This window comes from Neolamprologus brichardi, chromosome 2, assembly GCF_056152115.1.
Source record: "Neolamprologus brichardi isolate AB-2024 chromosome 2, ASM5615211v1, whole genome shotgun sequence".
NCBI lineage: Eukaryota > Metazoa > Chordata > Actinopteri > Cichliformes > Cichlidae > Neolamprologus > Neolamprologus brichardi.
In genome coordinates, this window is record NC_142105.1 from 32,245,454 (window position 1) to 32,271,935 (window position 26,482).

The 26,482-nt window shown below is 42.6% G+C and overlaps 1 protein-coding gene across 1 annotated transcript; it reads left to right on the forward strand.

The window, feature by feature from the left end:
- The first annotated feature begins 3,830 nt into the window (after positions 1 to 3,830).
- Positions 3,831 to 26,482, forward strand: apln (apelin). Its single transcript, XM_035910193.2, has 3 exons — positions 3,831 to 4,344; positions 17,689 to 17,861; positions 22,158 to 26,482. The coding sequence occupies exons 1-2, from the start codon at positions 4,278 to 4,280 to the stop codon at positions 17,853 to 17,855; spliced, it is 234 nt and encodes a 77-aa protein (XP_035766086.1). The 5' UTR covers positions 3,831 to 4,277; the 3' UTR covers positions 17,856 to 17,861; positions 22,158 to 26,482.

Sequence of the window (26,482 nt, forward strand, 5' to 3'; positions counted from 1 at the left end):
GAGTTCGATACTGCAAACCAGAGCAAATCCACGTATAATTTTCTCATGATTTGAAGAACCGCTCTGCGGCGTGAACAGATTTCTTTAAAAATAGACATTACGCAGGTGCAATATCACAGGATAAAAATCTGCCCTCCCAACCTGCGAATCCACAGAGATGGAAGTCAGCTGACGGGATTAATGTGATTAATAAAAGCGTCGGTGAAAAGTTGCCTTTTTGTCTGCAGGCAGCTCAAGGGACTCACAACATATCCTTCTTAGATCTGTTGGCAATTTTAGTTGTAGACTGATGAGCCATATCACACTGATTATACTGTCTGAGAGTCACGCAACGCTGCAGCATTAGATACAAGGGGATAACCTGCCTGGTCGACACACACAAAGAAGGAGCACAAGTGGAAACAATTTGGAATCTCCCGATGAAAAATGTCATCGTTTCTATTATTTATTTTGCTTATTTTGGATTTAAAAGTAGAAAAAGAGGAGGAAGATGAGAATTTAATTTGTATTTATATGATTACGTTTGTGTAAATTGCTTTATTCTCATTTGTTTCTGATTGTTCTTGTAAGTGTGCTCAAATTCTGACCAACATTAGAGGAGATAAACCTCAGCTGGTGTCCAAATTTAGTGATAAACAGACCCGTCTGTTTGAACGTCTTCATAAAGAGACAGCCACTTGATGTTTCGCTGTGTTATCTGCATGAAAAACACGAGTTAAGCAGATGCTACGTTTCATCGTTACAGCAGTTCTTTATAGTTGTTTAATGACTGCGAGGAACTCAATTTCTGCAAGTATGAAAATACAGAAAAGTCAGAAGAATGAGGACCTGAAATTGGGGGGAAATTGCTGCCCTATCTTTCATGGGGTTCAGTTAAATGTCAATGTGACAAATAAAGGCAGATAAGTTAATCCACCGAGCCTCTGATTCTTGACGTTTCGTGATACGGCGCGCAGGCTGCTTGAGGGAAGGATCACAAAATGAGCAAAACAGAGCTTAGACTCTCGCATCTCATCTTTGAAACGTCCTAATGAAGATGTCACACTTTCTTCCCTCCACGCTGATTGCTCCCAAGAAGCCAATTAGCAAACCGAACCCGATCTCACATCGACACGACTGTGACGCTTGTTATGATGGGGCTTTGATTTGTTTTCCTTTTCAGTAAAGGTGCGCTGCATCTGATAAGATGCTCAAGAAATGGAAGCGGAAGTGTTCGGTTCACTTTATTCAATCGTCAAAAAAAACAACAACAACAACAATGCAAACAAACATCCGCAAAATTCATCAGCATTTCAGATATCTGGGGGCTTTATTTAGCAGCGGATGGTAAACAGGAAACACATTAATTGTGAATAGAGCGAATAATGCAGCAAATCTTCTCTGAGATCAGGCGACCGATTTAGCCACAGCTGAGAGGCCACCTGTTGATAGTTCCTGCGGCACACGCTGACTTATCTTTAAAAGATACCTTCTCCATCACCCATGGAACACTTATCTTAGGAATGTCTGTCTGTTATTAAAAACTCAGGAATCAGGAAAAGTCGTCAGCAGCGACCGAATCCAGCCATCCACGGCATTCCTTCAACAAAAGCTTCCTGTAAACAGCCGAGTGTTTCCCGTGTTGAGGCACATGTGGAAGCGTTGCTGCCCTCAGACTGTTGTTGCCAGCGCCGTGCTGCCAGGACTCGCTCTATATCCCCGGACGTGAGGCGGCAATCCTCCACTGGCACACAGTCCACTGATACACTCTAAGGAAACACCATCTGTTACATTTTCATTACAGGCTTTGCTTCAAGCTAAGACAATTAAAGCTAATAGAGTGCAAATGTTTGAGCCCATGCTGCCAACTTTATAATGTCTCGCATATTCTTATTACTATCCAACCTGCGTTTTAATGACAAGTAAATCCACAGTCGTGAATTATGATCGCTAGCATCTGGACTCTCCACATTCTGGATATCTGCTTCGGTTTCAGCCTTGATACCTGTGTTAGCTGTTAATTTGAAAGAACTCCGCAGGCGGTTATCCTACATAGATTCGAAATTATCCTCGAATGTTGTATTAAATCAAATTCTGAATTACTCCTAACTACTAAGTGGGCTGGTAATGGCGCTATAATCCCCAGTATCTCTCATTATGTACAATTGGAAAGAATTGCCCATTCTTTCTGTCAATGATCAGTGAGCACTTCTGAGAAAATGTGGTGAACAGATTCTTTAAAGACACTTGGGCGAATTATCTTTCAGCTAAAAAAAGGACAGGCTTGGATAAGCATCTTTAGCCCCGGGGGCTCGGCCACCCCCCGAGGTGAGAGGATTGCTTCACACGAAGTGAAGGCTTCAAGTGCTGCATGTAAAAATGGAAGGTGCTCTTGTTGTTGGATCTCAAGTGGGTGGCACAGACGTGTTGCCCTCTGGGACCCGGGGCCTTGGGAAGACAATGGCCAGGCTGTGCGAAGCGGGAGATGTGGAGTTAGGGTCACGGGGCCCCTTTTCTCAGGTCTGCACCACCGAAGTGACTGTTTAGTGACAACACATAGAAAAGAAGTTGTGTGGAGGATTATGGTGGGTGAGGGGTTGTCTCTGTGAGCCGTGAGCAAAGCAGGTCCATCTATCACGTGCAAGTGCAGTCCTTATTGGAAACTAACACCACATAGACAATATTTTACAAAAAAAATCATGTTCAAGATTAAAAATTAGCTTCAATCACTAATAAGTGTAATAATAAGTTCAATCACTAAGAACTGAAGAAGCCTCTCGGATGAGAGGTGAAATGTCTTCAAGTAACTTAAAGAAGTCCAGACGCTTTTCTTTGCAAGCTCCTTTGACTACGATGACCTGGATGACTGAGAACCTTCACAGACATCACTAATAAGTATTTTATCATTTAAAGGCTGCAAATCTACTGAGCGTTTATTGGATCCTCCTTGTTTTGCGCAGTTTAAAAGATTGTTATAGGGCGGTTCAGCATTACTGTAGCATTCTGTATGTATAATATAATACACACAAAATTTATGGCCCTTCCTGAATGATTTTATTCCCAAGAGTCTACGGAGAAGTTGCTCTGTGGTTAAACGCGATAAGAAAAGTTCGAGTGCTTGCTTACAGTTCTCACAATTCACAGCAAGAAATGCAACCTTTCCTGTTTATTGTCTGATAAACAGATGAAAAAAATAAGTTGAGTTATTTTCTAGCCACGCAGGGCGTTGGCTCTCGTGCGGCTTTTGTTCGTAGAAAGAATATAATCTGTGGAACAAAATAAAACAAATGACTTCAGGGGCAGCGAAACAAATGCACGAGATAGAATCAGGCTGATAAGTTTTTTCCTGCATTTACTCCAAAGTGTCACGGACGCTAACTTCAAACGGCACAGACGATTTAAGCCGTACCTTTGGCGAGACACAACTGCCGGGGCAAAGAATAGTATGAGGAAGAAAGAGCTGTACAGCTGGCGGAGATACAAAAGCAGGAAAGCATGAACCTCATCTCACACCTTCCCTTCTTTCATCTACGTCCCCTTATAAGCTGGTATTTTGATTTGTGGATTCCTGGCGAGCAGCCCCTTTTTGCAATTCAAAGACTTTTCAACAACAGCATCTGTTTGGGTATTATCATAAACCTGCATGTGCCCCCCACCACACACCCTTCACCTCCCTGCTCCTCCCTCTCCTCCTTCCCTTTTCTCTCTCCTTCTCCTTCATCCGCCGTGTGCACTTGCATGTTTGAGGAAAAGGGGTGGAGATGGTGGGTGATGATGATGGGGGCAAGGGGGGCTTTTCCGTGACCCACAGAGTCAATGATACATAAGCCACATGACCAACTAGTCTCCTTATCCAAGGCAAACAGGAGTGACACGCGCACACAGACACGCACACAGGCACACCGACACTCAGACCCGCAGGCTGACTTTCAGCACATTCACAGCTCCGCTGAACTCACGTTGGCGTTTCTTTGACAGAAGAAAAGAAGAGATTCACGTTCACACACCTCCGTGGGAGAGCTCAGATAAAGACGCGCCTTCGGTCTTGGAGTGGCGCTGTCACACACTGATACACAAATACATATTTAGACAAATACACAGCACCGCACGCACGCACACGCATTCCCACAAACTGACACACTCACTTCTCTCTCTCACACACAGGGGAGCAAACAGTCTCTCTCTCGCTTGCTCGCTCAGCTGCTCTCGCTCTCTCTCTCACTCCCTCCCATCCACACACACACACCACTACAGTATATCAGTGAGTGACTAGCGGAGAGCCAGAGGGGAGTGCAGAAATGAATGTGAAGATCCTGACGCTGGTGATTGTGCTCTTGGTGTCTCTGCTGTGTTCTGCCAGTGCTGGTGAGTACAGGAGCGGCCGGTCTCGTCACTGGTCGTCTCCCTTTGCTTTGTATTTCTCTCTCTGTGCCTTGGGCTTGTGCAGGCAGCTGTAGTTGATCAGTTACCCAGCATGGTTAGCCTTGTGTGGGCTCTGAAAGGCAGGAATAAATATCAGCACCTGGTTGTATACAGTACTGCACTGCAGTGGTTATACTGTCTGCTATTGTACTGCCACGGCTTTTAAGATAAAGTTGAATGTGGGTTCTAGCTCGGATTGATCGTTTTCCTCCCTGCCTCACCTTGATGTGTGCTTGTAAGAGATGAAATGTGAAGAGCTTTTTATTGATGGGCATTCATGTGTTGAGCTGCTGCTGAGTGATACATATCCTGGATGCATGGATGTTTGTGGCTGTTATGAAATATCAGATATGCATGGCACATGTTCTGTAAGGTGGAGTGCTTCATTTATTGCTTGATGTATTCCATCTGAACCAAGTCCTATATAATTATTAGAGCACCCTACATATATATGTGCACGCGTACCTCCTGTGGCGATGATAATGAGGGCTGTAATTGTTATACGCATCAATGAGGGGAACTCAGATCCCAGATGCGTGGATTGTCTCTGGAGGGGCTCGGGCTTGATGCCTTGTCACAGTAAAATTCCGTAAAGTGCTGTTGCGTCTCTGGAGCCATTGTTAAACAACATATCAGTTCTACTGTGGACCTCAAATGTCTGCAATTTGGAACAAAAACACTGACTTGGGACATTTAAACAGCAAGAGGGCATATCCACTCTGCTGGTTCGTGGAAGTAAATTGATCCTGAGGGGCGCAGTTTAGACAATCTGCAGATTTGATGCAGGTAACATTATGGTGTGAAAAAACAACAGTTAGGCCTGTGTAAATGTCTAGACTATTCTTGGGTTTATCACCTACCCACCAAGTACAGCTGCTTAGAAAAACACACAGGCAGGTTGTGCAATATGTCCATATTGCTGGATATAGACCATTTATTATAACATTTAGCCTACTGCCATGCTATTTGGACTACATTATGAAGCATAAAGGCCTAAGCGTATTCACTGTGAGACTCCTTATGCTGCTAGGTCCTGTACAGACAGTGTTTTGAGATACTGTGCAGACTTTAAGCTTTCAAGATGCTGTCCACTCCGTATCGATCCGTGGCCACAGCACTCACGGTTCCCATGCTTCCCAGCACATTCATTACAGCGACATGCTATTTTTGTCTGAGGCTCTCAGCACATGAGTAAAATGGGAAGCAATTATCTTGCATCATGGTCAGTGTCGTTTTTCACGCCCTGCGTGTGGCTAAGCATGTTCCACGCCTGAGAGCCCACCGTGCTACACCAGCGACAGGGAAAAGAAAGCTGCTGTGCCTCGGGCTTTCACGGCAGCTTATCCGTCTCAACGTTCAAGTCCTGCCGCCTATGCGCCTCTCTGTTCCCTGGCCGCTCCTGTAGTACCACAGCTCCATTGACAGAGAGGAAGAGAGAGAAATGGAGCGAAGAGAGAGGAAGGGATGCAAGTGTGTTGCAGCGTTGATGGGTGTGGGGAGGGATGCTAGCTGGAGTGTGCCTGCGTAGCACAAGCCTCTGCTACAGTATGCGCTGTCGCGGGAAGGTGTCGGAAAAGGCTCTGCATGTAGGCAGTGGGTGTGAAGCCTTTCATCTTGAGACAAATGCTTTTCCAGTTCAGCGGGCTTTCGCTTTCTCGGGCATCTGTGCGTGTGTACATGTGTGTCTAAGAAAGAAGAGATACATAGAGAGTAAGACAGAGAAAGCATGTTTGTGTGTTTGTGTGTGTGTGTTTGTGTGTGTGCACTTGCAGGAAGCAGTGAATATAGATCTGGATCTGACTGATATAGGGTGGGGAAGTGTGAGCTTTGATGCCTTGATTGCATTTATGGGTGCAGATGCATATTAGCAAAAACTCCTCGCGCAACAGGCGAATTCACCTAGACAACCTAAAGCTACTTCCAATATTCATCCAGCACGCTAAAAGAGCTGCTGTGGCCTTCTCTATGTAATATTAGCATCCTTTAGCAGCGCACTTCAATTACCCATCCTTGAAAAGCACTCTGGCACAAGAGTAGGCTCCAGCTTTGGACATGTGGTATCCATAATTCATCCCGTGGCCGATCACTCTTCCTGCGTCTGAGGAACTTTAAAAACTGGGGTATAAACAGTGTTCGGTCTCGCGTCTGTCACAGCCTCTTAGAAAAAAACAAAGCTTCATTTTTCCGTGCCATGGAAACACCCTGCCAATCTTCACCTGGGGTAAAAACAATAGCAGCTGGTTCAGACGAGCATATGCACATGCAGACACACACAGGTACAATTGTGCAGCCTGGGATGAACAGGTGAGGCTGTGGTGAGTGTGAGCGGGGCACGAGGACCAGATTCGAGCCATTATCTGGTAGAGAAATCGTCTGCTTAGGAAGGGGCCGATTTTATGAGAGCTGTCAGCAGTGCTATTATTCCATATTAAACTTTGATGTATTGTTGGGGCTGGCTGCTCAGTGCTACCAGCATGCATCTACATACTGTACTCTTTCCAGCCTCGCTCAGATGCTCAGCCAAGTGTTACGGGTCAAAAGACACGCAGCCACTCATTAAGTCACGTAGAGGCATAAAAACGGGCTAGTTAGGTGTGATTATTTTGTTAAACAACATCTATAGATGTAAACCTACCGTGACCAGGAAGCTTTAAATCATAACCCCCCAGTTTTCTAAAGTAATGAAGGTGTTTGTGCCTGTGGATGTTATTACGGTGGAGAAAAGAAAAGCAGCTAAACTTTTCCAGATGTCCAGGGATAATGTAGTAATAGCGGGAAAACAGTTGTGTCAAAAGGGGAGCAGTGGAAAGGTTATTACAGGATTACAGAGAATCACAAAGCCAGTTTAAGGCAGAGAAGCTTGTGAGGACCAGTTGGGTTTATATCGCATCCACAGGGTCAGATAAAATCTGTTTCATGAAGAACCTGGATTTCCTCTTGATGCAGCCTAAGAAGGAAATAGATCCAACGACCTGCAGCATCACTGTAGTTTCTCTTCTGCAAAGACAAACGCAGACATTCACCAATCTAAGCGGAGTTTGGAGTCTCAGTAAAGAGTGATTTGTTTTCCTCTTGTTGACTTCACTGTTGGCTTAAATAGAAGCACCAGAACAATGTTTTTATGATTATATATATATATATATATATATATATATATATATATATATATGCACTCTGGTTGACTTTGGGACATAGGATGAAAATAAATTTGTCAGCTGTTTTTCCATCCTACTTATACTGTATGGATGTGCTGATATATTGCACTGTATATCACGTTCTTTAGACTGTAATTATGGACAGCCACGAGGGGTGTTGCATCAGGAATTTCTGACAGAGACGATACTTCTTACATCTGTCCAATATAAACAGTGATACCATCAATTTAGTGTAAAAACAGTTTGCAGGTATCTGGATTTGCTTGTTAACAGCTACAAACCCAGAGTTTATTATGCACGAGGTTCTCACGTCTTCTGTGTTGACATTGCATAAATAAGGCGTTAAACAGCACATAGACAGCGCTGCTTTACTGCATAGATTAAAATACGCTGTTATTTTAATCTGTTTGTTAATTAAACAATACTATTTTCATTCAATATCACCCAAACATGCTTGGGTTTATGATGTGAGCTTCAGTTCCTTGAAGTTTCTGTGAGAAGCACATATAAAAACAACTTTCTGAGATCTGTATAATATCACCCAACATGAGCTTTGATAATGGCATTCTGGCACTCGCAAATAATTGCTCTGGAGTGGAAGTTGAGGAAGAGATTTAGTGAAAAATCATAACTCATTTGGTAGGGATATAAGGCTAACCTTTGGGTGAACACTCCCCAGAGAGGTCAGCTGTTGAAGACTTTGGCATATGTTGTGCTGCTGTAATGTGATGCAGAACCCACTGAATGAATAAATCTACTCACTTAGATCTTCCCTTGAGAGTTAATCCAGTGAAGGGGGTAGAAAAGCAAAGGGAGGACCTAAGGAACGTCCAAGAGACAGAAAAGAGACGGATTGGCAGGAAGAGATGTTATCTGGATTGTGAAGAGACAGCTACAGCTACACCTAAAATTTCAAAGTGGATGTTTCAGCCTGCAGTAATGGATAATAATTGCATTTCTTTTCTGTAAATAAGTCTTCTGTTAAGCTACATTTTCTTTCCTTTTCTTATTGGAGACCAGATCTCCTTTGAGTTTTGAGAACACAGCCCTTTAGCTTCGGATAAGCGTGAGTTTAAGGGGCTCCTGTGTTAACCAGAGCTCGTGTGATCACCAGACCCTATCATCAGGCTCGGGGCACTCCTTACAACTTAATTAGAGCCAGATATTTTCAAAATCTGCCCCTTTTTCCTCCAGTGTCCAATATTAAATTGACTTATGGCTCTCTTTTTGAACATTAAGTGCTACATTTATAGCGGTTGTAGCAGCAGATCAGATTCCTGATCGCGATCTGAGTGGACATTTTTATTAACAGCCTGCCAGACCGCAGAATAAATACTGTGGTCTTTGGGAAAGCAGGTGCCTTAATTACTTTCATACTCGATTTGTAAAAAGCCAGAAAAGGACTTTTTTGAATTACTTTAAAGACATAATTTGTGGAAGAAGTACAAATTTAAAGACCAAACAGTTATGCAGAAACAGAATTTAATAAATACTGCTTAGAGTATTGTCGCCTCTAACATCAAATCTCTATGGATGGCATTTTGGATAGTGAGATTTCATATATGGCTAAAAGTGTTGCACAGCTGGCTGATGTTAGGCAGTTCTACCTCAGATGAGGGATTTCAGTGCTGTGAAGATGGCAGTGTGGATTGGGGCTATGGAAGTGTAGCCGCACTTCTTAGATTTTGGGTTCATTTAGTGACTCCCCCACTGGGATCTGCTTAAACTCAAAGCCTCAGGCAACACGATGTGCATGTCTCACTTATACTCGGGGAATTATAGGATGTTGTGGTATACCTCATGTGGTTTCAGACTGTCATGTACCTTATGTTCTCGACTTAAATTAAGTGCTTGGAAATGGGAAATGTACAACCTCCACGCAACTGGGTACCTTCAGCGACTGAGAACTCAAATCATGCATTATTCATCACAATTGCGCAGTCTTTGATCACAAATGTTATTTTCCCTGGGAGACTATTTCACACCTACACGTACATTTAAACGCTGGTCAATGAAATGATCCGCCGCTGACTGAATAGCATGGATAAGGGGCCGGCCCCTCACTGAGTGCCTCTGCCTCATTCATTGAGGAAGACAGCCCACCCTGCAGTACTCAGAGCCCCTGAACATGAACAGATGTTTTTGACAAAAAAAGGAAAGAAATACAATATATGGAATTCATAAACATGCATCCACATCAGGCAAACAGTTTATCCTAAGAGCGGACGGAAACCTCGCTGACGCAGAAGGCCGATAAACACAGAGGTTCAGCTCACCTGCAGCACTGTGCAGCTAAATCTGTCAGTAAAAGTCTTTGCAATTTTATTTCTTTGCTAAATCTGTGTGATGAAATTGCTTATTATATTTCATTGCACTGCCTTTAACTAAATGTCATTTCTCTGCACGCCACACGCACCGCATATCATTTTTATAGGGGAGACACTTTGGATTATAGATATACAGAAGTGAAAATGCAAGATTTACTCCTACAGATTATTTCTACATATAGAAATACCTTATTGTGAACTACTCTTTAGCATTAAGCTTCAGGTTTCTACACTATTCCTTGTATTTTGGTTGACAGGTAACACTGTCTGATGCAATGTAGGTGCTATTTTCCTTTAATAGCTCTGAATATGCAACGGGGAAAGGCAGTGGTCTCCTTTGGCTTTAAAAGCTGCAGTGAACCCTTTGCAGCGACGTTTCTCTCCCTCTTTCTGTTTCTCTCTTTTTCCCACATCTCAAATGGGAACGCAGGTTCACAGCATGGGGGGGTGATGACACAGGAGAGGGAGGGGCTGTGTTTCACATCTGATTAGTGTGCCCATGGAAACGGATGGTTGGAGGATCCCTTTGCCCTTGACGTGCAATCTCTAGAGATTAGGGCAACGGTTGGTATCCTTACCTACTGTAGCTGCCATGCGCAGAGATTTACCCCCGCTGATGTTAGCGGAAACAGCAGCAGCAGCAGCAGCAGCAGCAAGCATCTCTCCTGCTCCTGCCCTCAGCTGATTGGGCACACCTAGTGGAAAGTTGTAAAAGGAAATCTCCCCTTGTGTTTACTTTATGTTTTCTTTTCGGACTACTTAGTTCATGCAGCAGCTTCCAACCTGCAGTAACCTTGTAGCCACAAATTCACCTCTTCAGCTGTAGTGGGGGCTGTGAATAAACCAACATGCAGTCAAGTGGTGGGGAGAGGCAGTGGCTTCATTAGCTGGCTCAATGCTGCTGCTGGCCCTTTGAACTCATAGTGCTCTGATCATAGCAGACCACCAGCCTCACACCTCATCATTTCATACGCTCTCTAATTCAGGAGTATATACAGCATCACACTTCACAGGCAGCTGACGTACTCAAAGGCACACAAAAAGCCCGAAACCAGAGAGCTGTACGGTTTGTTTTTAATCACGTCTGAACCTTTAGTTCAGAGCTTTGGGGGTAACTTTCAGAGCGAGCTGGACACAGGGTTAAGTTTGAAAGCTGCAGTAATAGGAGCAACTTTTCATGCACTTTGTGTCCTCGGTGGAGTTTGTGTAGACAAAGCCCGCCTTTAGCTCAACCACAAGCCTAGTATTATCACAGTAAAACAATGCTGCATATCAAACAGTCCCCGACAGAAATAAAAGAAAGTGCTCACGACCAAAACAAACCCCCCCTCCTCTCCTCCGAGAGGAACACTCCAAGCGCAGTGGCCCACAGAGGAGGTTAAAAACACCACAGACTCAGCCAGAGGGCTGATCTGGCATTCAGACTCAGTGCAGTGAAATTTGTAAATTGAGAACCTGGTCGGTTGACAATGTCATTCTTTTTGCTCCAAACTGAGCGCCTTTCATGGTGGCTGCCATGGTAACGTGGTCTGAAAGTCGGGAAGCAATTGGTACCAGTTTCTGCCAAAGCCCAGACTTACTGGTAGGAATGCAATATGCAGCATTTCCGACACTAAATGCTGGATTGTACAGGATAAACGACGAGGGACGTCCTCCTTAGTTAGGCACCATTCCATATGTGCGGGATGAATGTGTGGGGAGGCTGTCAGGCAGCGAGCAAATCCGCCGTGTGATGCTGTGGCAGAGCTGAGGCTTATTCTAGGTTAAAGAAAATGTTTGGCTTGTATCTGGCACAATTAGCACATTTCATCCTTAGCTTAATAACCCTGATCCCCTAATGTGCTTATGTAGTGGGAGCATCTCTGCCGATGACATGTCTGTGTCTGGCAGTGTGGGTTAGTATGTCTGTGGCAAAGGCGTGTCATAGAGGGATTCATTAGCTTAAGCGACTGCTCCTCTCCTTTTAGTGAATGAAGGAGGGAGGCACACGATGGAGACAGCAGGCCTCCAACGTCATGTAATAACCATGGCTACACACACCAGGGTATTTATTCTTCCTCTCTCCCACTAACGCAAATATTGTTTTGCTACCCGTAAGAATTACACAGTCCCATAATAAGCAACAACTATCTCCCTTAAATAATGATACCGTCCTCACATTATTGTGTATATAACAAACAAATACTATAATACTAGTCCCTGTGTCATTTGAGCCTAAATGAGAAAATGTTGTTAAGCAGTGAGGAATACTTTTATATTATTAATGTTTAAGTTTATAAGACTTTTGTAATTGTGCAAAGAGGACAAGAGCTTTAGTTCTGTGTCTCTCATTTAATCCAATAATGATGCAAACAGGCTTTTAACCCCGAGAGACACAAGAAATAAGACTAAGAGTCTCCAGCTGTGCTAGCTGCTCATTGAGGTTGTACTTTGAGCAAAATACTACTTGTAGCATCTAAACGATAACACTAACATTCAGGGATAATTAGCATATAATGTTTATCTTACTTTAACTAGTCATTATTGTAACATTTAACAGGATTAAAGTCTGTGTGGGTTCTCAGTCATCCAGGTCATCGTAATCTAAGGAGGTTGGAAAGAAAAGCATCCACACTTCTCTAAGGTAACAGGATTTAAGCACTTTACATGAAGTACAACTGAGAATGATGGGAAGGTAAATAATTTTGTGAAGGGGCTTACATGGAAAGTTAAAGACAACCTGTTAAGTTTTCTTTAATTTCTATATTTCTATACACTTTGAGCATCCTTTGGGGAAAAATCTCAGGCTTCAGACTGACAGGTTTTGTTTCTGTATGATCTCAAGAAAAATAATATTCTTAATATGAGTATGTCAAGTGCACAGCTCTGCCCCACCCACCTGCTGTTTGAACCTTGTGTTTGCAGGGGTCACCCAATCAGACGAAAGTTGCGATAAAGAGGAACTGGTGTCGAGGAGCTTGTTTCAGACTGCAGGGTTGAAATCGGTGTTTAGTGTGATAAAAATAAGGATTATTTTGAACTGTGAATCATGCAAAGCTGCTCTAGGAGAGTCCAAGAATAAAAATATAGAGCTGAACATGACATATGTTCACTTTAAGGACTCATCCTCACATGGGATCAAACATTTCAACTTACAAATAATAAAAGTCTTGTGCAAAAATTGAGACTTCTTGGTCATGTTGTGGTATTTCAGTGATTGAATGCAAAAAAGCACTTTTGGGACAGCAGAACGGTTCTCGAAGGATTAATCCTCGGGACGCCATGAATTTCTGTAAAATTGTTAATTATAATAGTTGCTGACATTACTTGATAATCCTGGACATTAATGAGGTTTTTGATGCCTCTTCACATTCCCCATTCTGCCAGCTATTTGTTGACAGCCTGATATACATCGGTACAGACTGCAGCGCACGAGGCACAGATGTGTCAGATGAGTGATGTAGGGACAGCGGTAAAACAAAACGCAGGAGAGATTAGATTCGAAAAGCCCAGCCGACCGTGAAAAGGCATCTCTGAGATTGCACACAATTGATTCATAATCAGTGTGACTGTGAGTGATGAGGCACAACGAGTAAACAAACAAATAAGATTCAAGAGGACAGCAAATCAATTTGAGGTGACAAAGAAAATTAAACACAGCTACGATTACATTTTAGTAGCCATTCTTCACTGTGCCTGTTTACATTTGATGCAACAGTTTCTAATGAACACAGCCCCCCCCTGTATACTTGTTGCTGTAGACTCATGGGCTGGTTTAATCTCTTATGTCCTAGTGGCAGAAAAACCATTACGCTGTAGCTGCATTTACAAGAGCAGACATTTGTTATGTGGTCGTTTTGGCAGTCAATACACACAAATCAGCTTTACAACTATTAATAAGCAGCTCTGGCCCATTTGCTGTGCTGTGTTCCTGCACTGACACAGCACTGTGATATATAGGTTGCTCTTGCCAGCTATGAGGGCAGCTGATGAACTTGGCATTAAACCAGAGGACGGCTATTTCTCTTCTCTCTTCTGACTAGATGGACAAGTCCTGGAAGATGTATGTCTCTCCAGGCTCCGTTGATGGACTGCTGCAGAATCAACAGGGATAAGCTGCCAGTATTCGACTTTTCGCCTGGCTGTAATAAGACAGAGCACCAGCCATCACAAAAAAAACACAACATAACAGATATCACCTTAGGAGGTGGTGAAATTAGGGCTTGGAAATAGGGAGCAGCCCAGCTGCTATTCATCATTAGTCTTTTTCTCCTCTTCTACCCACCCTCACTCGTGCAACAGCACAGACAATAAACAGTCGTTCCTGAAAATCCTTCTTTATTGAACTTTAATTCGGAAATTACAAAGTGTGGAGATTTGAGGGCAAAACTGGGGCTCCAAGGTCATCTGAAGTAGCGATAAGAGGCTTCTTATTGTGAGACATATACTATCCTGCCGTTTTACTGTTGTGCCAGCTGGACATAAACACGTGGATGTCTCATGGGAAAAGATCAAATGTGATACCACAGAAGCTGGATCCAATTTCACAGCAGTAAGATAGCTGAGATATCTTTGTTTATGAAGATGAAATATGTGTTATCCAATGATAAACTTGCCATGGAAACAATCAAAGGATCTTCTGCACAAGCAACAGATGCTGCAGTAATCATCCTGCAGGTATTCCAGTGATCCCAGGCTAGCTGTTGATGTATGTTGTTTCTGTCACATTTCCATGCGTTGCCTACAAGCTGCAAGAGTTAATCTATACTGCCAGTGTTATCACTGAGGCCCGGCTTATTTTTAGCAGCTTTCATTGCACTTCTCCATCCCATAGGCACATTGTATGAGTTGAGATTTGTCAGGAGAATCACAAGATGTTCTCCTTTCAAAACCCCAGTGCCGAGCGGTGCCTGACAGCTTGCCATGGTAGGAGACATCTAAATTGTCTCATTATGGACCTGGGTTATGACAGGCTGAGCCACCCGGAGAGGATGATGAGTTGTGTGAGCTGAGGTACAATTACTTTACCATCTTGCACTGCAGTGTGTGTAGGTCTGCACGGTGACTGACTCCATGTGTGCTTTGCAGCACTTGTTAAAGTAGTCCATCACTCAAAGATCAGCTGCAGTTGGGCTTTGAGCAGAACTGCAGGCACCACTGTGAGACATAAAAAGTCAGTATGTTTTAAGTGGACTGCCTGCTGCCCCCTCTAAAGCTGGAGATTGGAGGATTGCAACCCCCAATTTAATGTTTCTTCTTAACTCAGAAAATCATGTTCACTTCATAGAGCTATCGAGCAGGAGGACAGAAAATAAGCAGGCTTTTAAATGTTTAAATCCTGACAAAAACCATGCACCATTTACCCATTCCCGAAACCGTTGCCATGTCTTCCACCTCCAAATATGACCACCCAGCCACGTTTCAACGAACTCTGTCTCTAAAAAACTGTACAAACACGTTCATTTCAAGCACGCTAAAGACTCCTCCATTGTGTTTCTGTGTGTTCTGCGTCCAAATGCCGAAGGTGTTTCAGGGGTGAATGAGGAGAAACTGGACCTCCCTATAAAACTTCTGTTAGCCTCAAAATCTTCTCAAACACAGAGAGTATTAACATTCAATCCCCTGGATTTGAGAGAAATGAACCGAATGCCTTCAGAATGAGTAAACGTTCCTCATTCACTGCGTGTCTGGAACAATAACAAAAGGATAACGCGCAGATTAGTGCTCCAAGGGGCAAAGATGTGCTTTAGATGCGGAAATATGCAACCAAGACTTTCCCTGCTGCCAATGAATTAGCCCACTGTTAGCGCGCAAATATACTGTGTAACATGCTCGCCGGAGAAGATTAGCATGGAAATGCAACTTGAGATGTCTGGTGTTTCGGGGATATACGTTAAAAACATTCAACAAGCTGTCTGGCTTAGTCACGCCATACACCATTATTTAAACCTGAAAGCTAGAAACCCTTCTCTATTTCCTCCTTTTCAGTGGAAGCTGGTCTTTTAAAACGTCTTCATAAAGCCACAGCTGAAGGTCATTAATTAATAAAGGCTGCAGAAAGACTGTTTTGAATGCTGCTCTTGAAGAAATTTGCCTTCTATTCAACCACACTGATCTTAGCTATTAGAGAAACTTGAGGGTTTTAAATGCAGTTCTGGAGGCAGTCTTTAAAGTTTCAGACAGACAAAATCCTCGGGGTCACAGCTGTGCCTTCTTCATTTAATATCATGACTGTGCCGCAACCAAACCGATGGAAACAGTCTTAAGGAAGCAGGGAACTTATGGCTTTTCTAAGCTCCTCAAGTGCTGTCCTCAGTGTATTTTCTGCTTTTACAAGCCTATGCAGTCAACTGGCTGACTTATCTTAAGCTGCGTCCTCACCCCAGCTCTTGTAAAGGCAGGGAAGGTCATTCTCTGGGGAATTCTAAAAATGGTGCCGGTCTCTCCGAGGAGGGGAGACGGGAATGTCGTGACCTCATGTGAATAATGTCAATCAGCTTGTTTGATGAGAGACACCCAGAGAAAGGAGGAAGGTTGGCAGTTTGGATCTGAAGAAATCTTTGTCTTATGCGTAGATAAGGTTGCTGAACAAAGTATTTTACTGAAGCAAGAAAGGTTCACTCTAAAACCCCCAATCTGTCTTTGGGGCTTTAGTTTGAGATTACACCGTGGTATGGAGTTTATAAGGGAAGGTTATTTTTGAGGCAGAGGAGGGATTTAATGAAAGAAACTATTGTGTTTGGTTAGAAGGACCTAGAGTTTTTCAAGTATGACCTATGCTACAGACTATCTTCCTCTTCTACTTCAATCTGAAACAAAATGTAAGTCAGCCTTTTGTGAGTCCTTCAATCTTTACAAGTCAGAAATCTCTAGAGTGCCCATGCAATCAGTGTGCAGCTCCATTTCAGTAACTTAATATTATATGAAATTAATGGTTGGTTGCACACATCCATTTGTTAGTTAAAATGAAAAATGCATCGCTGTGTATGTAATACCTGTATTATTTGCTGGTATGACGTTTAATCACTTTGACGTGTCCAAAGCCCTTTGCTGCTTTTACTCAAATTTTACTGGACGAACAAACTGGGCGTGGTGTGAAAGATCATCCATGATAAATATTATGTTACACACAAAGATATGCAGCAAAATATTTTAAAGAGAAGATCTCTTGATCCCCAAAAAGAGGTTGGGAGTGCGGGGTCTCTGCTAGTTTGTAATAGGTTGAAAGGTCATAGAGACACTTAGGGTGGACCAAACCATTAAAAAATGGAGTTGGGGGATGAAGCGCTGGGGGGGGGGGGGGGGTGGCTTAAGGGGATCAGGGCACACTTATTGAGAGATGACTGAAAACATCTGGGTTCACTCTCATGCACACATTCACACGCACTCTGTGAGACCCAACGCTGTTAAACCCATCCCCAAGAATGGATCAAACACTGCAACGAGATGCACCTCCACGAGTTTTGGTGCTTGTTTGTAATCTTGAGGGAGGGTGACAGAGACATGAGACATGAGGGTTTGAGGGGTTTTTTGCTTCTGCCATGGCCGTGTATCTGTTATGCTTTCCTTTGGACCACACTGAGTTGATGAACTACAACACTGGGTGGGCTTAGAGAAGGCCACACACACTCTCTCACACACTTATTTATGTCTATCTCTTCTTTCCTCATCTATTACCGATGTGATTCTTCTCTGCATCCGGTGACATATTTTCTTAGGCTCTGATGGACTTGGCAGATATCCTGAATGAAAAAACACTGTGAAAAACCATCATCGAGACAATTTTCAGGTGTTAAATTGGTCTTTTCTCTCTGTGTGTCTTCCAGGTCCCATGGCCTCCACGGTGCATGGCAGAGAGCTGCAAGATGCATCTATGGTGAGAAAAATGGTCCAGCAAAACTCTGCAAGGGGCGGTCAGACCCACAGACCAACCAGCTCGAAGAGAAGACGCCCACGGCCCCGTCTTTCCCACAAGGGGCCCATGCCGTTCTAGAGCAAGGTGAGTTTGTCTTTAACTGACCACTCACTAGGCTTTGTTGACGAAATGCTGCAACAAACCCAAAGTAAAACAGTCGAATTTAAAGCAGTAAAAGTCTTCTACTCTCTATGGATATCTTGCGGAAAAAACAATGTGCTAATCTCTGCTGTGTTTGCCCATTAGACCAATTTTCTGTCAAGTCAGAGCTCCACATTTCTCCAGAGAATATGAGCCAATACACCTCCTGATATATTAAATTCTAACTGCTGACTAGTGAGGAAACCCAACTTCACAGAGGAATTTCTAGGGGGAATGTTATTTTGAGTCCTGGAATACTGTGTTGGCAGAATCCCTTTGGATGTTTTGGATTGAATGGGAAACTTAAACTCTTACAGGAATACTGAAAACTCTGTTAATGGCAGCCAGACTGAGCTCCAACACAAGGATGTTATTGTTGGCAAGCAGATTATTAGACTTAGCCCACCAGCTTGCATGATTTCCTATTATGACTAAGGTGGTTTTTAAGTCAACCTCATTTATTTCCTCATACAGTAGAAAGATATACTTAGAAATCTTACCTTTGAGCCAATTCAGCTGGAACAAATCTTTACTGTCCACCTGGTTAAGTCAGTTAAAACACATTTTCCTCAAAAATAATACTCTGTAGAGCCGGGTTTGTGGGTGGCACCATTTTTCTTGCGAGGGGATGTTTAACTTGCTGTCAAATAAAACAAGGCTTTGTGTGAAAAAGCTTTCATCCAAGATCTGAGATAACATTATACTTATCACTTTTTCACATTGATCAGAACCAAAACAAACTCTGCGTTTCAATAAAAACCAGATAAAGCTTCAATGGGAAACTAAAATATACCGCGGACATTTAAATAACATGATCAAATTTACAGAACATACAGATTTAAATTTACTGATGTCAGCATGTCACAGCCTCAGACGCCGTGAGAGGCAAGGCACAATATCCCTGCAGGAGGTGTCGACTATACAACACTGACCTGCAGAGGTCCACCATAAATTTAAGCTGTAGTGAGAGGAGGCTGCAGCCAGAGTGTGTCAATGGATGGTTAATCAGTTTTAAGAAAAAAAGGATCAAAGCTGCAGAAGTTTGGAAGCTCTTTTCTTTAAAGTAGCCATTTTTACAATCATAGGTGATTATTTTTTATTGTACTTTTTTAGATTTAGACTTCCTTTGAACTCATTCCAGAACTCTAAAGGTGAAAACAATGAGTAAGGACCAAGCCAAAGTAGTTTGCACTTGAAGGACAGTGTGGGTCTTACAACTTCCCTCGGTCTGCCAATAAAATGTGAGAATCCTCTCGGAGTTGAGTGGTCAGAGCTTATGTTCAGTGCCAGAGTTTTAGCCAGATAATGAGGGGAGCTTCAGGAAGTTGTGAAGCTCTGTAAAAGTGAACGGCTCAGTGAGTCACAATGCCGTCTCCGCAAACACCACTTAAACCACAACAAGCTAAAGATTTCCTTTTTTTGTTCACTTCCCTCTCTGGCTCCCCTCATTCTCACAGAGTTCATAGTTCACCTCATTCATAGATTGCTCCCCACATACCATGCCAATCCACCCCCACAGTGGGAATCGGGCTCTCCATTAGCAGCATTTTAGTGATAGCACTACCAACCTTCACTGAGTAAATGATCCAAAGAAAATCAGAGTTCAAAGTCTGAAGTTCTTCAGTCCCAGTTTGTTCACAGCCTGACTGAAGGAATTAAGTCTTCACAAGACTTGATGTCTCACATCAGTCCGTCCAACAAGCAGCTTGAAAGGCTTTGCTCTTCCTCATGTGTCCTGCTTTCTTCTTCAGTTTGTGCTGATGATGGGAAAACCACCTCTAGCAGCAGCTGGAGTTGCAGTTTGTTCGATCAAAGCTTGAGTTCAATGGATATATCCAGCTGAGGACAGGACTCTTACACATGCAGACTGTCTATGGATTTGTCATTACTCTCCTAAACTTCATTACCAGACTATTTATATCAAAGATTAAGAACAGTTATTGCCCCGGCATCATCCATCCTCCAGCTCTGAGCTATTTAGCAACATCACCCCATTTCAGCGTCAACAACAGCTCGTCTTTTATTATCTATGACACCAGAGGCAAAGCTGGATTTTCTCATCATTACACATTCCAGATGTGAACCACTCTGAGAAGAAAGAGAGCGACCTGGGTCATCTTCTTTGAGTAGGCTCAGATCAAACCATGCTATTACAACTCTTGGATCTAAGCCATGCCAGTGACAGTCTAAAAGACGACGGGATATTTTAGATTTAAAGCCAGAGGCAATTTGTGAAAACCCCTAGTGGCCTTGAGTGTGAGAAAGCTCAGTGAATGAATCTTTTAAAAGAGTTTCCCATCAAAACAATGTAAATCAGGCCTGCATCTTCTCCCATACGCTCACTATGTGGTAGAGTATGACTTCAAGAGGGCTGCTGTACTGAGATCATACCATACACCAAACGGGGCAACAACAACAAACAACAGTACAGCTCAGTGGTGATTAGATATACCATACATCAGGTCTCGAGGCATTGCATGACCTCAGAAAAATGCTATCACGAAACAAAAACAGGTTCTTATCAGTGAATGAACCTCGTTGTCCGAGCCTTCTGAAATTATCACAGACCAGGAAAAGATAAAAGATGCGGGAAGATCCAAGATTTCGTCATTGTCAAGCAGTGATCCAATGCCCCGAGCGCAGTGTAACGTTGGGATTGTGTTTCACAGCAAGATACACAATTGTTTTTCTTACTCCCTGCTGCGTCTTCCAGTTGAAGGCAGTGAAATCTGGTTGAAACATGTCTGGGACAGACTTATATTCTAGTTTATCGCAAGATAACACAAGGTATGACACATAGAAAATTTTACAAACTAGAATGTGAGTTGAGACGTAGTAAGAAATCGAGTGTGATGACCTTTAACACTGCCAAAAACACACTTTTTAAACTCAGGAATATATTAATACATAAAAATATATACAGAAAGACTAAAATACAATTTTTATCATGAAGATAACTCTGTTTATCAACAACAAAGACTAACAAAATATTGGTACTAGCAACAGAAAACGATTAGGTTTGATGAATAGATGGATTTAATGCTAAAATTACTGAGCCTATATATTGCTAATAATAACACATTAGCAATACTGCATTTACAGAATAGTAAAACAGAAAATTAAAAATGATTTTAACAGGTAGCGCACACTGTTAACAGTAGGGATGCAACGATACCAATTTTTTCAAACCGATACGATACCGATACTTGGATCTGAGTACTTGCCGATACTGAGTACAAAAACCGATACTTCTACCACACACACACACACACACACTGCCCGTGGATTTTCTCTTGACATTTTTCATTGCTTTTCCAAAACCTGAGTTAAAGTTGGCTGTTCCGGTCCACACTTCTGACATTTTGTTTAGCCTAGCTACAGCAGCCTCCAGTTTCTCTTTTTTATCTGGAGCCGCCAGTCTCACTCGCCTAACCCTGTGCCTGTTTAGCGCGGAATGTTCCCCTAGTGGCCAATCTAAAAAACTACAACAGAAATGACAAGCCACCCTCTGATTAATGAAATAAGTTAGTATCGGTTCATGGTATCGGTTAACTTTTACGAGTATGAGTACACACACATTTTACAGTATCCGCCCGTGCATCCCTAGTTAACAGGATTGTTCATAGCATCGTTATCATAGAACATAAATACAAAATATTACAAATTTAAACCAGATGTCAAAGCATAGTTTAGTTAAATAAATCTTTTAGACATATATGTTTTTATATGAGGAAATAGTAATTTAAATGACATTGTATATTTGTAAACCAGACTATAATAGATAAATATTCAATTTTAGTCAATCATCAGTTTGGTCAAATCTCCCAACACAACAAACATGTTGAGTCTTTGCTGCATGTTTACTGAGACTGGAATGTAAACGTGGCGGAGAGACAACTGCCTCCACGACGTGGTGTGACATCTCACTCCTGACAAACACCCTCAAAATGATCCTAATCAAAAGGCCTAAGAGTAAACTAACACTGAACTGAAAACGTCAAATAAGTGGAAAATGAAAGTAACCCTGGGTCGCTGTGAATTATCCCTTCAAAATAAAACAAAAACTAAAAAAGAAATTGGTTAATCACTCAATATTTTTTGTGCATTCATCTTCACTGGCTGCATAACAAATGTTACAATAGTCTAAAGTTAATGTCTGCATGACTGAATGATTTTCAGGAGAAACAGACGGCGTGGGCTCATGAACTTTCTTTTCTGTGTCGTCTTCCTGTTTTGCAGGCACTGCTTTGAGCGCCCTCCCCCAGGTTCTGATTTCTATGCTCTTCCTTTGCCTTGGGGGGCCTTGCAATGAAGGGCCTACGCTTGCCCAGCCTGAAGAGTGATGTCCATAGCACCTGCTGGTTCTTCAAGCAACTCTGTCCACAAAAAAAATCAGGACAAGCCGCTCACCCTCAGCTCTAGGAGGAACTGGGGGCAGGGAAGGGGGGTGGGGGGTATTGAGCCCGAGCTATCAGACTCTATTTCTCTGTCTCTCTTTCTCTCTCTCTCTCTCCCTGACTACTTATCTATCTCTGTCTTCTCCCAAGTGTTTTTTTTTTCTTTTCAATTTTCTTATTATTTGCTTAATAGAGCCCAATCATAGCAATCTCCCTGAGTGTCTCACACACTTTGCATGACATGTGGTGGAGAGGGAGCCTGGTCAAAACAATCTGAATCCTAAAGCATCTGTCCCTTCTCCACGATGCGGTATTCCCACGTCTCGGATCCAAGGTTCCTGCAGCCGCTGATTTCATTGCTGTGTAGCTATTTAACGGCTTTACCGTCGGGTGAGGGCGCTGATCATGCAGACGGGGCAGTGTCAGTTTTAATAGTTGGCAAATATTAAGTTCGCTTGTGATACTCTGGATGTCTGATGCGAAAAAGGAATAAAAAGGTTTTGTTTGAAACGGACGAGCAAAAGCGTCACAACTTAATAACATCACTCTCATCACTTAATTATCATTATTAATGGTGCTTTGTACCTCCTTATGACAGTACGTCCACATGCAAAGCAAAGACGGACTAAAAAGAGAGCACATACTATCAAAACAATCTAGTAAAGTGACAGAATAAGTCCTTCATTTAGGAGATTCTTTAATCCAAAGCTATTCTGGTGTTTCTGAACTCATTAACACCTTGGGAGGCGGGGTTTACGGGCGTGCTCTGTAACATGTCCCACCTCGGATGAGTCCTTTGACCCCAAATCCCAATCCTGTCCCCAATCCCCAGCCTTCTCACCACACCGCTGCCCCCGCGCAGCTGCTCTACACGACTGTTAACTGGCAGTGGCGGTCTGCTCCACCGACAGGCCGCCTTGCCTTTTAATGAAGTGCCAAATAATAACCTTCTCCACAATGCTGCCAGGAGCGAAGCAACGAAAGGTTAGGGCGAAAACGAGAAACACATTACCTCTTGTTTGAAGTCTTGATACACTGACACATTATGCATTTGAAATTTCTGCAAAGAGAAATCCAACACAAGGAGGACAAGTTCAATTAGACCAAAAAGAGCTCAGTTAATATGCCGCCGTGATCAGCCTACCACTAGTGCTCTGGCTGTTTTAACATTCAGCATATGGCTGGTTTGACCCTTTGACCGATATCTTTCACTGACAAAAATGCTATGCCTTTCCATCATACTGGAATATATTACTGTTTATGTTTATTTCTGTGTTATAGTTTGATTTCTTTTTTTCTCAGGGTGCTGTGATAGAGGCTTGTACTAGAGCAGTCTATTTTGTGCATTTATTTAACAAGACACAAACATACAATACATTTAAAACGTATATGAGCATATTTTCGTATATTGTATCTTTACTCTCCCTCGTATGTATACATCGATATAGCCATGATTTATTCCGATTCAGTCACGATCCTTTCCCTACATTATGTTGGGTACAGTTGCCTTCCTGGTCTGCCTTTCCACAGCACAGGTGGTCACGGCTTTGATCATTACACTCATTAAATCCTAGAGTTAATCTTTCTCAGATGGATCTCCCCAAGGTTGGCCGGGGCCACTTAGTCTGAGCTCATTGTTCAATTGGCTTAGACAGAAACTGCACCCTTCCCCCTTTGCAATTTCCGAACCCCCCGCTGATTCAGTGTGTAACCATGTAACATATTAGGACTGTGACCTGTAGAAAAAGACACCTTACAATCCTTTGTTGTTGTGTATTAGCTGTGCAGAGCAACTTGCTAATTGCTTTTGTTTTCTTTAATCCGCTCCAGTTCAATCAGCAAACTCGTTTCTTTCAAATCAGTTTCGACCACATAAGCAACTGATTAACCTAGATTTCCAACACTTTTTCCCTCTCGCCATGTCTCATGCAAATATTATAATAAAATGCAGAGACTTCTCAGTCCCAGCGTGAGATGCTTTTATTAAGAGAGCATCTAAAATCACAGTGGTAATCCACCCAGCCAAGCTCACCTTGATTAAAAATGTATTAAATCCTAGGGCACTGTGAAGTGTAATAATTTCAGTTCCACCATTATTTTTTCATACCCTCTCAGACAGAGATGTAGATTTCATTAATGCTCCTCGGGAGTGAGACAGCTTTGCTCAGGATGTCTCATGTATTATTGGGGATGATAGTAAGGAGATATGAGCTGAGGATGAAAGTTCAAAGCCACAGGAGTTGGGATGCTGGAAGTAGACTGGGTCATGACACGGGGTTCAAATCGATGTTTCCCCATCTCAGAAGTTATCGTTACAGAGCCGAGCAACGTCTGTATCCGCACTGTTTTTCATGAATGTATCCTCACCATTCGCACCAGCCACGCTGCCCTTTCAGAGACCAGAGCAAACCGATGTTTATGTACAGAACCCTTTTTAAATCTCGGCCTGGTTATCAGTCGAATCCAAAAAAGACAAAAATCAAAAGCCAAATATCCCACTGATCCAAAGCCTCCGATGTCAACGAGTCCCAACAAATAGACGTGGCTTTGCTCCAAGACTTCTCTGCATGGGTTTGCAAGGCTGCACTTTTGCAATTCCATTATGCTGCTGGAAAAATACACCCTGAAAACAAGAGTCTCTTGGTATGGAATGGTTTTCCAGTGTATTGTGACATTTTTATTTTTTATTTTTGTCTGATTCTTGTCTAGCTGGTTGTCCAAAGCTTACTTTTTTGAATACAGTGTGAGAAGCTGTATCTTTTGTGGATGTAACAAAATAGAAAAGTAGTCTGCAGCACAATATGTCGTGGACACGTGAAAGCTTTCAGGCATTCTTTTCTTGTAGATCATAGCCCACAGCCCTCCCCTGCACATCAGGTTAATGGGCCTTGTGGTGTGGAAGGACAAGCACGTCTAGGCTCAAACTGAAATGGTAAACCAATACATTATGCTCGGGGAGCAAAACCATTTTCCTTAATGGTCTTTTCCAGCAAGGCTTACACAAGAGAAACGATTCCTATCCTCTCAATGTTTCCTCTCCAGTTCCTCTTCTCTGTGACCATCACAAGGCCTGAGTAATGTTCCTATGCACTTGTTAGCATGTTTTCCTGGTAGAAAAAATGTTTGTTCTGAGAACTTGCCCCCTCTGTGTTTAGTTATTTTCGTCCAAATGCATTTGGCTGGGAGTGTGTAAGGAGTGGGGATGAGCAGAGAGATAGATGCGTGTTACTGGTGGAAATGAGAATAAGCTAGAAACAGGTTTTAAAATATGAGCTTAGCCATTGATCTCCGATAGCTATCGACACAAACCGCCCTGCCCCGACACACACACTCGCGCACAAAAAGATTGCAGAAAAAACACACGGTTTTTATTTTTTTAAACCTAAGATTCCTCTACACTGAACCAAACATTTCACTCATTGTGGAAGTGGCAGACGGCACATTCCATGATTTTACCTTAGCCCATCAAACTGTATCATGTTGGCCTTCGGAGTGGGTGTCTGCAGGATCGAGTGGCTGATATTCAATCCAATGCATTCACAGTTTTTCCACCGGCTGGGCAATCCAAAGGATAACTAGATTTTATCTCCCGTGAGAAATGACTACGATCTGTCATTATCTTGGAGCCTCAAAATGAGACTTCCTACACCCAAAATAGCACAGGCCCCTCCTGCCTTGATTGCGACACGTTCTCCATCTATGTAACCACTGTGTCAAAAATCAGCTACGTTCAGAACAACCTTAGGAGAAACGCAGTGTGTAGGCTTACACACCATCGCAACAGTGTTACTAGGTCTCAAGCAGATACCATTTGAAAGACGATGTATTACTCCTGAAACTTATATCCTGTTTATGGTGTGTGCTCATATTACTCACCAGGCCAAATGTACAGTCCCTGTCTCTGTTTTGATGTTGAACTGGGCAAAAATAAATGACATAAATAAATAAATAAATAAATAAAACAAGTGTATCAGAAATGGTTGAAATACTGTGTACATATTTGAACTTTTGGTTTCTAATTTATAAAAGATAAGCTTTAGCTCTTGGAGTACTTATTTTATTTTTCCTTTCATGCGTAGCTTTGTGTTTTTATTTTCTATTTCTGTAAAGTGTGTAAATATATCTTTATGATAATAAGTAATATTAAAAATCTTATTTTAAGAAAAA

Coding starts and splice junctions, on each gene's coding strand:
- apln (XM_035910193.2), top strand. CDS start 4,278: ATGAATGTGAAGATCCTGACGCTGGTGATTGTGCTCTTGGTGTCTCTG. Junction 4,345..17,688: donor GCTGTGTTCTGCCAGTGCTG/GTGAGTACAGGA, acceptor TGTGTCTTCCAG/GTCCCATGGCCTCCACGGTG.